We start from the raw sequence: 14,107 nt of genomic DNA, 5'->3' as shown, positions 1-14,107 counted from the left end.
AAACATTAGCATTTATTTCAGCTACTGTATATTTAGATTTGTATTCGGTAGGTTTTGTAAAACATCTGATGTCATAGTTAGCCCCTTCACCATTCCCTTAGTACCCTTACTCTCCAACAGGTAAACAAACGCATGGCTCAAGGCCATTTTGAAGTTATTTCAATATTGCATATACTATTTTAAAATGGAATGTCAAATCTTTCTGAAAACAAACGTTTCAAAAAGGAACCAATTTCAGTTGCACTTGTCAGCCATGATGTGAAATCAGTGGTACAGAGTCACAAATAAAAGGAGTGTGGACATATAGAACAAGCTATCCAGCCATATTGTTGAAACCCATAACCTAGCTTCCTTCAGGAAATGGCTGGATGAGTTCCTTGGATCAAGTAGTTATCCTTCATCAATTAATTGATCCATAATCAAGTAATTTGATCCTGGGATCAAGTACTATTAATAGGTTAGGAGGACTGAATGACCTCCTCTCATTTGTAACATTTCTTGTGTAGGATGCCTCATGCTGCCACCTCTTTTTAACCCATTACTTACTGACTGTGCTCAGCTGGCTGGCCGTCTTCTGAAACAAGTCCTCCCATGCTGGAGGTCTGGCTTCGAAATGCCTCTCGAGCCCTTCGTCGACGCTCTCTGGCAATCTCTTCCTCATCCTCTATGCTCCTCTGTGCTGTCAGTCTGAGAGGAAGCAGAGGAACAGAACTAATGCATTGAAAAAAATGAAAATTAAAATAATTTATTTTTGTTCGGGTCTGATACCAAGAAGAAGCATTCCATTTTTTTCTTTAAAAAAAAAACACATAAAACATTAAAGGAAGCCATGTAAATCAGTTTTTCCAGACATTCATATAGAGATACGACAGGGAAGTATTAAGATGATGGCATCAGCCAACAATATAAAATCCCATTCAGTCACATTAAAACAAGAAACTTGGCATGAAATGAAAAAGTGCGGAAATTTACAATGACCTCTGAGCACATCTTTCAAAACAATTGCTTTGAGATTTATTAGTCTCCATGTTGCCAGAGGTGCAGCTGCTTCACGATTTAGAGGTCGTTGTGAGTGAATACTTCCAAACAAAAGTAGGATTTGAATCACCAAAACATCTTTTCTGTTTACGTGGCTAATAAACACACTTTATGAAGGCCATTCTTCAAAACCAATCAGAATGATTCTGCCAGAAACAGCATAATTCCCTAAACTAAAATCACGTCAATGACTCAGCAAACAAAAATGTTGTAACAAAACTGTTAAATTGAATTTTTTTTTCTGTTGGAAAGCATATTTTATATATTTATCCTCAAAGTAAACCATGTCATCAAATCTGAGCACAACCAAACAATAAAGTTAAAACAGTTGCATTGTTACAATTAACTGTATTGTTGTACAACAGATAAAATATTAGATTCTTATAGAGCTAGAAAGCTAAAAAATATACCTAGATTTTTGTTAAAGCAAAAGAATCAGAAATAACTCAAATGTATCAGATCATGCATAACAATGCAACATGAAATTCATGATTCCCATAAAACTAAATGGTTGATTTTTTGTTAGAAATAGAGTAAAACTGGAGACTATTTTCAAACAGCACCTTTTCTAAGGTATCCACAGAGGTAAAGAAAACTAGAAAAGGACTGGTTGGTCGAAATGGAAAAATATTCTTAAAAACACAAGGGACAAATGTGCAGCAACTTGTCTTGTGAGGCATTAGTCCAAAAGCTAACAGATGTAAATTGACTTAATCCCACTAATACAGTCAGGGTTGACTGTCTGGGAGATCCCCGTGAGAATGTGATTGTTTTTTTCCTCCTAAAGTTGGATTTTGGTTAACGGAAATGACATTTTTAGTTAGGAGCGTAGGAGAAACTGACGCGTTTAACTGTGAGAAGCTTGCAAGTTCATACCCATGAATCCCCTGGAGAAACGTTGCCTGAAGCTGAAATGTGAACATCTCATACTGTGCTTCATAAACGTCTGCAATACTGAGTTTTAAGAGCCAGTGCATCAAGAACTTATGAAATAACCAATGGCAATCATGTTTCAAAAGTATGCTGCAATTCAGATAACTAAAAGAAGCACAAAATACCACATGATCCTACTTTACTCTACCCTTTACAGTTATGCATTATTTCGTGTTTTTATAAATAAAAGTTTTTTTTTTCTACCATTAAAAGGTTGATTGCCATTTGTGACACTGTGGCATTTGTTTTCTGGAGTACAGGGCCCACACTGAGCCACTTCACATTAAATAAGAACACGGGGCTTCTTGACACATTAACTCGACAGAAATAAAATGTGCACTTCAATACACATTTAAGCCACTTCACAATGAAGTGCCATCCCAAGCAGGCTACATTTCAAGTGCGGTTGTTTATGCTGGAGACTCTAGAAACATGAATCCTATCACAAACATTAATCCATTGTGTGCAAGTCAGCCTTAGCCTCCGTCTCATGCTGGGGTTCAACAGGATTACACTGCTGGCAGACGACTGCACCTCTGAAGTGAGATATATTAGAGAGGGCAGCTGAGTCTGGTCTCCATGGTGATTACTGCTTCCTTCCTATTAGATTTAGAGTAGTCTGCAGTCTTTCTCGCCAGCTTTATCCAAGAGCTAAGCACAATATTGCAGCTTTTATTTCAAAACTTTCAGGAGATCTTCAGCAATACTAAAGCCGGCTTAGGAAAGATATTTCACACAATACTGGATACAGCACAATACAGTGTATACTGGATATGATTACATAAGTGGTGTGCAATTGTGGTTTCTCAGTTCCTTTGTTTTTTAATGATTTGTGTATTAAAACTGTCATTTGTTCTATGAATAAACAGGCAACCAACACAAGATAAAATCAAGGACTGTAGCTGCTTTCAACAGCTCTAAAATCTATACGTATTTATGAATACATGAATATATAGTCTATATGATTTAGAAATATTGGAATTTGAAATCTGAGCTTCTGGGGAGACACAAAGTAATGTATAAGGATGCTTTATACTATTTGGAGTCTAATACAGAAGGAAAACCAGAACTTCTGCTAGAGCTACTCCCAGTCAGTGCTGAGAGCATTGAAATAGCCAAGACACTTCATTTTAGATTGTTACCTTCTGGGTTTAGTAATAAATATTCACAGTTTTGAAATAGATCAAAGTGGAGGTGAAAAAACAAAGGCAATTCATGATGGGGTTTTTTATGATCACAAATACTTTTAACATGCATTCATGAGTCTCCTGGGGTTTCAGTGTTACTTAAATCTGAATGTTATTTGACTTTGGCAGCCATTGCAAAAGATAAAGGAAGAAACCGTGGCAGAATATTGTAAGAGCTGTCTGTGTATCCTCTGCACAGATGTTAGTAGCTCTAGCAACAGTAGTTTTGGGTTTCTTATTCACATCTAGAGTCTCAGACCATCTTCATATTGAAATGTTTTATCACTTCCCATGCCTGGAATAGGAAAGCAATAGGAATCAGGTAACTTTTATGTGTACTGTTGACAAAACGCATTTTGGTCACTAATGCAGTTGTTATGAGTCTTGGAAACTCAGATTTCAGACCCCCTAATCATTAGAGGATGCTGCCTTGGTGCTGGCTTTTTGTAATGGGCTTAGAGGCCAGCATCTAGTTTTGGTCAAAAACAGTTGGAAGTTCAGAAACAATATTCACCTTGCATGGGAAAGGATTGAGGCAAGGTATTACTGTTAAACCTTTACTTTTGAGCTACAAGTGCTCTGCCCTGTTCCTCTTCTGTCCTAACCACTGAATTAGATCATTGCACTGGCACAGCGAAGAGTAAAAAAAAAAGGGAGAGGTTAAAAGGTTGCATCGCAGCTGTAATTAGGTTGAGGTTTGGAGAGGCAGATTTCACAAACCGCACATTCAGGACCTGTGGGACAGTTCTGGAAGGGAAGGACCTTCCCCAAAGGCAGCTGAATTCACACAGCTTTGCCATCCTCCATGAAATGACTGAAAGTATTCAGCAAGGCCTTTGTAAAGAGCTGTACTGACTGTTCAAGGAGACAGACCATAGTCAAAACAGACATGCCACAAGAAACCTGGAAAAATACTCGCGCAGCGTAAGAGCACAACTCACAATGAGCATATACAATTTTCAAATGGGCATGTTGATAATTTTTTTCTGCTTCTAGAATTAAAAAGCAAATTAACCAATTTCTTAGTCAACTACACGACCAGAGCGTCTGATTTTAAATACAGTACGTGTGTGTGAATCTCTCTACAAAACTAAAATTATACGCGACTAATTACAAAAGTGGTTTCAAAACATTAGGTGCAGGTTAGCGCCCCATCTTCCTGGCTTGGAAATGTTTGCAATCATTTTTCTATCTCCACATCCATAACAGCACATGTCCCATCATGCCTGCTTGGTGAAAAAAGTTGAAACAAAACAGCACATTGTTAGAAATCCAGATGGTGTCACATTACGTGTCGCAGGAGATGATGATTAATAGGTTCAAAGTGGGAACTGCAAGAGCTTAGCAACTGCTCAGATGAAATGAAATGGGTCACCTCAGGATTGAGTCTTGGCAAGTGCACGCTGGAAAAGATCAGCAAGGTTACTGTTTGAAGACCCTGTTTTACTGTTGTTTATGCATTCACTCATTTTAGGTGCTGGGTAAGCATTTATACTACTTTATTCACTACAAAAGGTTCCATTAAGTTGCAAAAATAACACTTGAAAATAATATGCATACAGTGTATCTGTCTCTTTCTTATTGTTCAGACTTGTTTTCACTAAGAAGAACAGTGATAAATCAGGAGAGGCCATTCAGCTAGCTTAGTTAGTAGACAGGATTTCGTCTGGCCATGTTTTTAAGGAAGACAAGATCTCTTCGCCATACTGTTTGCCTTTTTTATAGCTTCCCCACATTGTATAGAAGATGCAAATGATGCATCAACAGAAGTACCTGAATCTTTCTTTTAATATGCAGCCTCCTCCTATGATTATTTTCAATCCGCTCAGTTGGCAAAGAAACATTTACTTTTTGATTTTTAAGAGGTATGTAATAACAGTCTTCCAATTGTGGGCCTGGAGTAAATGATGAAGGCACAAAGGAAAGAAAATCAGCTGCTAGATAAAAAATGTGTTGCTACACAATGTGCAGGCACCAACAGTCCAGTTTAAAGATATAGTAGTCTGCATTTTGTGGGGAGTGCGGCCTTGGAGAGCCTTGAACACTGCATTATTTAGCATGAAGATTGGCTTCAGTACAACGTGCAAGATCTGGCACTATATGCTATTTTTCCAGTGCAAAATTTCAAGTTTGGCCGTTAAAGACTGCCAGATATTCAAAAGGTGGCTGTCACAGAAATCTCCACCAAGAAAGCAAGACAGGAGCAGAGGGGTGACTGTAACTCTTTAGCTGAAGAAATCAGAATAGTCCACACAGCTCCCGATCCCATTACGTAGTTTAAATGAACTTTTTAATAATAACATACTTAAACTTGTTTTTCCACATGCCCACATGGAATTAGGAGCTGCACTTGGATATGATATCACTTTTACAGTTCTACTGCTGCTAAGAAAAATGAACTATAGGCAAAATACTGTTATTTTTTATTTCTTTTCTTATATACCCAGTCAGAGAATGCATTATCTACAGAAGGGGTAAATCTACAGTACCTCTCTTATCCTCAATCACTAGATTCTGTTTCCCTATTTTGAATCTAATGAGCAAAAGATGAAGAGCTAGTTATTAGACCAGCCATCTGATAAGTAGAGATAACTGACCTCTAGTATTCAGATGATGCTCAAGGTAATCCAGCTTTCCTGTCAACACTGGGGACACTATCTTCAGTGCTGAGTGTAGTCTGCTTATCTTGACAAAACTGGGAAACTGACTTGCAGTGTGACACCAAACTTCTTGATGAAGCACAAAGAAATTCAGATTTTAATTTAATAATTCCAGCAGTCTGCTGTACATTAGAAATGTATTACATCAGTTATATTCTAAGGGGATGAGCAAGATGAAAACGACTTCAGAATTCTAAATGCAGTATTTTTAATAAAGTGGCAGGATTGTCAAGGTCGACAATGGTATCCTTGTTACAAGTTTCTGTTTAGATAAATGCAGTCCTTTCTGCATGAGGGCTAATGCCAGAATGTGCTTTTTTCCATTTGTATGAAAAGCCAAGTGAACTTTGTAACACAGATATCAGAAAAGACAAAAAAACAAGGTTTCATTTACAAAAGAGATCATTGAACTAGAGAAAATGTCATGTTGATGAAGCCACAAACAGCTCACCAAGAAGTATTGAGATGAGTCACTGAATGTGCTAGAAGGGACTTTTGACAAATTCATGCAAAGAACATGATTTTACATGCATAACAGCTCAAAGTTACAAAAGACTTACTTTAACCAGTACTTTGACGTACTGATGTACTTTGTCTCATTGTAATGCAGGACCTGTTTCATTTAAGTTATACCATCTGTATGCATTAGTTAACCCTGCATGTAGGCACTCTGTTTCTTGATGCTGTCATGGAGCAATTCTGCTCCTGAGAATCACTAAGATCTACTTTATCCATTAGCCACCTCATGGATTAAATAATTACACCTAATTCTAAAGCGAGGTTGCACTTTAAAAATAGGGATGATCCTTCATTATGAAGATTATTATGCCGAAGGATGGCAGATTACCATATCAAGCGCATATATGCATTGTTAAACTTTTGCAAGAGGTTAATTCCAGGATGAAACAGACATGAACCTTTACACATTGAGATGCGCTTTATACTCATGGACGGGCATGATTAAGTAGACATTGGTTTTGGCAAAGCACTCCAGTATAGTTAAAATAACGATGTGCAGCAAGATGACCTTAAAAAAACAACTGTTGTGTCATCTCCAAAACAATCTTCCTTCAAAGAAATAAGAAAACTCTGTTGTCTCTGTTACATTATGTGTATGTGCTCTATTTTTACCAATCAGACGAGAAATATTTTGTGCCAATATCCAACATTGCACAACAAATACACATGGCTCTTAAAGATGCCAGCAAAATTGCTAGAGCACTTTCCCTCTCTTTCATTGAGCTTTGACATTGCTAGTGTGATAAAAGCTGGCTAACCCATGTGTGTTTTATAAGTGAACATTTTCTTACTTATTTCCTTAGCTATGAAAACTATCGTAACTTGTACCTTAAATGTCAGACTCTGTCATTTCACACTCAGAAGGTAATGAAAATGTTAAAATGGAGGTGGGAGATAGTTTCCAAATCACAAAGTAATCGCAGTCTCAATAGTACCATACTCAAATAGGTTGATTATTAATTGCTGCATAAAGATTAATTAATTATTCATTAATAACTGTCACCAAGAAATACAAAGAGGTTAAATGCCATATATTATGCCTTTGCATTTCTGTTAAAACATCCTTTCAAAGCTGTAAATGTTTAATGTTGCATTGAAATTGCGATTTTTTGTTGTAAGTGCATCCAGTGTGTACAAGAGTTTTTTTTTAAACCCGGGAGTTAATCATTGCACTATGACTGAGAATGCGCCAGTGTACAACTGGATCAGACCTCATTTCCTTCTGCCCCAGGGTTTGTAGGGTTCTCAAAATTCCATTGGTTTTTGTATTTGTGTTTTATATATGATGAGATCCCAGTGCTAATTTTTCAGTTATCTTGTGTACAATTTTAACTTTATGCAGACTTAATATTGGGGAAACAGCAACTTGGATGACTACAGAGTCAATAGAGAAGACCTTTTTAGAACATTATCTGGATTACAAGCATTTGGCTTACATACTAAGCAATAATGTTTCACAAAGGTCATATGTACAGTAATAGTCTGACCATACTTTTTACACCCCCCAATAATATTTCTATAACCACTTGTCTGGTTTGGAAACCATTGTAAGTTTCCCTTAATACTCATATTAAAATAATATTACTGTTCCCCAGTCTATCTGTACAAAAACCTACCCTTAGGATGCAAGCAGGTACGTTTAAGAATTATCACCACTTTTCACTGCTGTTGGTTTTTATGTGGAACTTGTACAATCGTTCTGCAGTAACTGCCTGTGGTTAAATTTGTTTATTATATATTCCAAACAGCTCACCCTGTTTTGCTTTTATTTAATAAACAGGATGATACCAAATGTACACATTAGTTCCATATACAAATCAAAGCTTCTACATTTTTTTATGGGGTCTGGGGGAGTGGGGGGAAGGTTCCATGGATTTTCTGAATACATGACTCTGGAATCCTTAAATCATTTCATAAATAAATAATCCCTATGTATCCACAAATACTATAGTGTAACAAACCTCAAATATTGTACTTCGTTATTAAAAACTGCTGCTACTATATTTTGAAAAGTATAATGCAGGTAAACGGAAAACACAAAATTTAAGATGAGCCTCTATTTTTACAAAATTAATCTCCATGTGGCCTAGTGTGTGCTTTAACACAGATGTTCCACAAACACAAAGCAAACAACCCTTTTCTATAATGTTCTGTTGAAAGGTAAGCAAGGAATGTCCCAGACTATTTGTGTTGCCTGATTCCAAAACTGACAGACCTTGGTAGAAAATTCTGCTGAAGGATGGAAGTATTCTGAAAGTTTATTGTCCCTTCCTGTCAGCCACTAAAACCCACCACATTCCTTTGTGTCTTATCTAACTGTTATCATAAACAGTAGGGACACTGCAAGTGAAGGGAGTTAGATTAAATGACCAGGATTGAGCAATGCCTAATGTAGAACAGCACTGATACTGGGTCAAAGAGGAAAACAAATATCAGAGAGGGCTTTATGTCCTTATCTTTAATGTTTTACCTCTGACATCAGTGATCACTTGCAGGGTTAAGATAAAGAGATGCAAGGCAGACCCAACATTGCACTGATTCAAACCAGAATCTAACTAGACCCAGACCTTTGGCTATTCCCCTAATTACACAAGAGATCTAACACTAGATAAGGCATATTTGGCACGGTAGTCTAATAGAAAATATATAGAACCACAATTACATATTTTATGATGGAAAAATGCTACATAATATAGAATAGTACTTTCATGAATCATTTCAGATACTGTACAACATGTAGAACTGTCTGTTTTACTTGAAATTCAGCTGTATAAAAGTCTCAATATGTGGTATTATTGGAATCGGCTAAAATGCTGTAGTTCCTGTTCAAGCAATGTGGTAAAGCGACGATAAAATTATTTTTACCAAAGCCTAATCGCTTAAACTGATTATCCATTTTCAATATGATAAGTCCTATGTGTACATCAAGTGCTGGATTCAAAATCTGCAATAGCCAGTAAAAAAAATGGCAAAACATCAGGAGTAGCTACTATGTTAATGTCACCCTCTCCTCTCTTCCCTAAAAGCAAATGGTACCACACCTGCTGCCTACAGTTACTTGAAAGGGAGATACTGTATGTATTGTCCGCAGGGCATATTCATCCCTTCTAGGGATGGACGTAAACGTAATAAGAACTGGAGTGATAATTTAGTACGAGTTGATATAACATTACTTCAAATCAGTTGGTATGACCACGAAATGATCAAATTCATTATCGTCTTGTTCTACCAATGTGTTTTAACCCAGATAAAGTGAATCCCAGACTGTTGATATGGAGGTTGCATATACTGTACAGTATAAATATAGTTTATTCACTTGTTCACAGTGCATATCAGTGAATATAATTGTCTTATCTGTAATCTACACAGAAAGGATAACCAGATTAGAGGTCTTGGCTAGAGAATGCTTTGAAACTGGAAATTTCTAAGCTAAATAGCTTGATATTACAATGGCCAAGCCCAATTCCTGTGATCATTCTAAGTGCCAAAACAACATGAATCAAATAAGAAAATACAACAAATTAATATATTTATAAACCATAAGGATACTTTATGTAATAAAAAAAATAGCGTATAGCCCTTATGTCTCTGCTTCAAATACCATAATTTCAAAATGTTGATACGTATGAAGACACTTGTCTGTTGAGTAGAAATTAGGTCTTGGAAAGGCGTCTTCCAGGGAATCATAGAAAAAAAGATCAGAAAAAGATTGCTGTAAATGCACAAGCTGATAACAGAAATATTGTAAGGATTTGTCTGAAGATTTGGAGAATGACTGTTAAGGTGCTACTGATATGGTACAGATTCAGTTCACTGGCAGGAGGATTTTAAAACAGGAATTGGTTCTATATAGTTTCCAAAAAGTATTAAAACTAACACGTCTTTACAGTCTATCCAACTAGAAGGCAAAGCATGCCAACAATTTTATCAGCTTCAGAAAAAAAAAATCAACCTCCTGAGTGAGGTGAATATTAATGCCACTGATGGTAAAAAGAAAATAGCTTTCGCTTTTAATGTATGAAGAAAGCTGAGGAATTACTGAATCTTTCAGAGCAAGCCGTCAGCATTACCCTACTTTAAGGTCAAGAGGTTAATCTATAGGTTTTCAGATAAGGGGCTCCGTTTACCTTTCTTTCCTTTCCTGGAATTTTAAAAAGAATCAGAAAGACAGATTGACTTAGCACTTTGTATGCTTTAATATTGTTCTGCTAAATGTGCTGCGGCTGAGAAAAGCATTTTAAAAAAGATTTGAAACTAATTGGAAAGTTTTGCAGAAAAATCTGCATTGTGTGTATTTTTTCAGTAATCCTTAATCATCTTAATTAGGTTTACTAATGAACATTCAGCAAGGGGTAGGGATATCCTCAGACACTGGAACAAATGTAGTTATTTCAATCCTTTATGAACTGTACTTTACTCACCACAACCCAATCAAATTGTTTTAAATAAAGAAAGTTTTACTATATCAGAGATCATTTTTGAGGCTTGGTCCAGAGAAAACTTTTGATTTCTAAAAAATGTAGGAGGTAAAAGATGTAGGAGAAATTCATCTAATTGAAAATAATTTCAGTGCTATGATCAGATTATTGCTTTTGCACTTGTATTGAAATTTTTACCTAAACCATTTATCATATATCATTTGATATAATTTATCATCGTGCTTACCACCTACACCGGTAATTTACCTGTGTTTTCAGAGCTTTTCTTAGAAAAGAGAGCTGAGGAAATGACAGCATTATGTTTCTTATTCAACTTTGCAAATATTTCAAGGAAATTAAACAAAAAATGTAAATTTAACTTGCATTCACAATGGATACGCTTTGTTCAACTCACCTTAAGAGGTTCTGCAGACCTTTCTTGCTCGAATTTCTTCGGAGGATAACACTTGACATCTTTTGCTGAAGCCCTTTACTTTTTTTAAACAGAACAAAAAGCCCAGAGTGAAACAACTCTCGTTTCACAGTTTATAAAGGAGCCTTTCTTCTTGTACAATCCCGAAGAGTGGTGTGAAGTTTCCAGGAAGGATCTTTAGTTTTTTTTTCTCCTTTCTCTCCCTCTCTTTCAAAGACACGCTTCCTCTGAGGTCCTCTCTCCTGCGCTGCCTGGTGAAAATGTCAGGAGGGAATCTTTCAGCTCTTGTTCTTCTAAGCCAGGCAGGCTTAGTCACTGCCCTGCCTCCCCTATCCTGCATGTGGTTCTCATTGAAAGCTTCAGAAACCTGGCCCAGCATCATTTCCCTTGCCTGGGTCTGCACAGACTGCTGGTCATGTGACTTTCCCTGGGGGAAAAGTAAGATGATACCAGCAGCCTCCCACCCCCCACTCCCCCCACTAGCATGCATACAAAAGCATTGGCAGAAACAATTGGAAGCAGTGTATATACTACAACAAACAGAAAGGCTGCCGTACGTGAAGGACAAAACCACAATTAAAACATACATCAGCAGAATTTCCCCCCTCAGAGCCCTGGCATACCAAACGACCTGCTGAAATGCCAAAGAGATCAGATTTTTAATGATCTCTTTAGGCAAACTTTCACACTTTTTTCATGTAGGGAACTCGCATCAAAAAATGATCACATAACACTATCAATAGATCTGCTTTTGATCCTTTTTTAAACATGTCACTTTTACTCCTTATCAGAAAAAGGTCCGTTTTACATGCAGGGCTGTGGCAACATTCATATTCTTTATATTTAATTTCAATAAAGAATGTTTTAATTAAAGACCTCAAATTCCCTATTGTGGTTGTGATTGGTGTTAATGATCAACTAAAGTAACAGGAGGTTGGATTCATACGGTACTCTTTCATGTGTATAACCAAGTTGTTTTTTTTGGTCTAATGAGTAAATGCAAAATCCTAGATTTTTCTCTTTTAATTCAGCTTTCAGATCACCTCAATACCCCATATTTAAAACTTTAAATGTGCAGTTTTGTTTTCTGCATGTAAACACTTAAAGGGCTACTGAAACATCATCTTCAGCTATTTTAGATCTGCAAGTTATTGACTTTACCACAGTATTGATTTACTCACAAAAATATATTGTTCATGTGCATACATTACCCTCAATTACTAAATCTCTCTATTTTAATCTATCCTGCAGCACTTTATCAAAATCATTGTAGATTGCATGAGTCTATAATAGTCTGCCAGGCTCCATATGTTTTACAATAGGTGAAAAGTGGACTTATAAGATATGATACACAAACAAAAGCAAGCATTGTGTGGAAAAACTTGTGATTTGAATAATTTGGTTATACAAGAAAAAAAAACAACTCCTGTGTCATAGCAAATATGGTAAAGGCAGATCTCCGATTTCTTGGCAATATGAAAGGGTTGGCAGGAAAGATTAGATTCACACCCCCCTAAAATGAAAACACTTACTAAATGATGTATAATACTCAGCGGTTTAACTACAGCTGACATAGGAAACTTGATCAACTGTTATATGGTTTTGATTTATGTGAACGTTTGAAGTAGAAAAAGTAATAAGAACTGCTGCATCCAGTCTTTAATTAGTTTGTACATTTATTCACAAGTGGATATTAAAAATCCGTAAAATCTGTCTTTTTTATCATGATGACAGGATGTTTATTAGCAACGCAGCATAAGCCAATACTTGTTCTGTTTTTCCCCCTGCTGTACATTTGTGAGGACTTGGACACCAAATGTGGTGGGGGACATCAACTGCTGTTCCAAAAACACAAAACTTGAACGTTTTTTTTTCTAAATGGCCAGCTCCATAAACACATACAGTATGTGGCAAATGTAGAGTGCCACTTAATCTGTTTATATCCCCAAATAAAACTGTCCTCTGATATAAATTAATGCAGTAAGGTCTCAATCTACTGCAGCGACCTCAACACTGAGAGGAAAGGAAACGGCCCTTCTACAGCAGTCAAAGGTCTTCAGACAGCTTGCCTTACACTGGAAACCATGCACGTCCTTTTCCTGTGTCTGTGCTAAAATCTCTCCCTCAAGGCCAATAACACTCCACAAACTAGTTACCATGGTGAAATGACAACTATTCACTGTTGTAGATGCAGCTAATTCTTTAATGATTACATGTAGGACTATTGTTGGACAAAGAAAGCACTCAGCTTTCAATGTACTCCCTAGATTAACGGTTTCCTCCCTCTCTTCCATGCAAGCTGTCTAAACTGCCAATTCCCCAAGTAATCATGCTAAAGAAAACAGAAGTGGCCATGCAGGGCAACACCAGGCGGCTCTAAGAGGTCTTAAGTCATTAACTGATTTGAAACCGAAACGGCAAAGTGGGAGAATCAATTGATCTCTTCAGCTATGGATGACTCTAAAACCTCTAAAAACGTAGAAAAAAAAAACGGTCACTTATTACTTGCCCCATACACAAGTGGCACGTTACAAGTTACTGTAAAAGATTTCCCTTTTTGCACATAGAGCCACATAAGAACAAAGAGTGACATAACATGTTAAGAATAGTGCAATTATAAAGTCTCAGTAGTCAACAGACTCCAAAGGCCCTCTTAATGTCACTGGGCATTTTGCCATACTGTAAATAGGAGGTATTTTAAGAATTTTGGGGTTGGCATCATCAACGACAGTGTTCTCCAGAGCAGCTTTCAGGATTCAATCCGGTATCATAGACTGAAATATCTGCTAATTGTCGCAGCATGGCAAAGTTTATAGACCTAAGCAATTAAATTGATGAAAATGAAATGCACAGGTGGGCATTCCTTTTGTGGTTCTCTTCGTGAGAAAACGTGAGGGTCACGTCTCCCATGCCTTTAAT

The 14,107-nt window shown here is 36.8% G+C and overlaps 1 protein-coding gene across 3 annotated transcripts in view; it reads right to left on the bottom strand.

Annotated features, from left to right (window-relative positions):
- Window positions 1-11,552, bottom strand: part of lsp1a (lymphocyte specific protein 1 a) — a 45,571-nt gene extending 34,019 nt beyond the window's left edge. The window contains exons 1-3 of one of the 3 annotated variants that reach the window (XM_069181800.1): window positions 11,171-11,551; window positions 9,939-10,009; window positions 547-687 (exon numbers count right to left, since the gene is read on the bottom strand). In XM_069181800.1, coding sequence (XP_069037901.1) covers window positions 547-593 — 47 coding nt within the window. In that variant the 5' untranslated portion in view covers window positions 594-687; window positions 9,939-10,009; window positions 11,171-11,551. Of the gene's footprint in view, window positions 1-546; window positions 688-9,938; window positions 10,010-11,170 lie in introns of all 3 variants that reach the window. The other 2 variants (XM_015338233.2, XM_015338232.2) reach the window with 2 other exon arrangements.
- Window positions 11,553-14,107: the final 2,555 nt, after the last annotated feature.

The sequence above is a fragment of the Lepisosteus oculatus genome, chromosome 21 (assembly GCF_040954835.1).
Source record: "Lepisosteus oculatus isolate fLepOcu1 chromosome 21, fLepOcu1.hap2, whole genome shotgun sequence".
In the NCBI taxonomy this organism is placed as follows: domain Eukaryota; kingdom Metazoa; phylum Chordata; class Actinopteri; order Semionotiformes; family Lepisosteidae; genus Lepisosteus; species Lepisosteus oculatus.
This window is presented reverse-complemented; position numbering and strand designations above follow the sequence as displayed.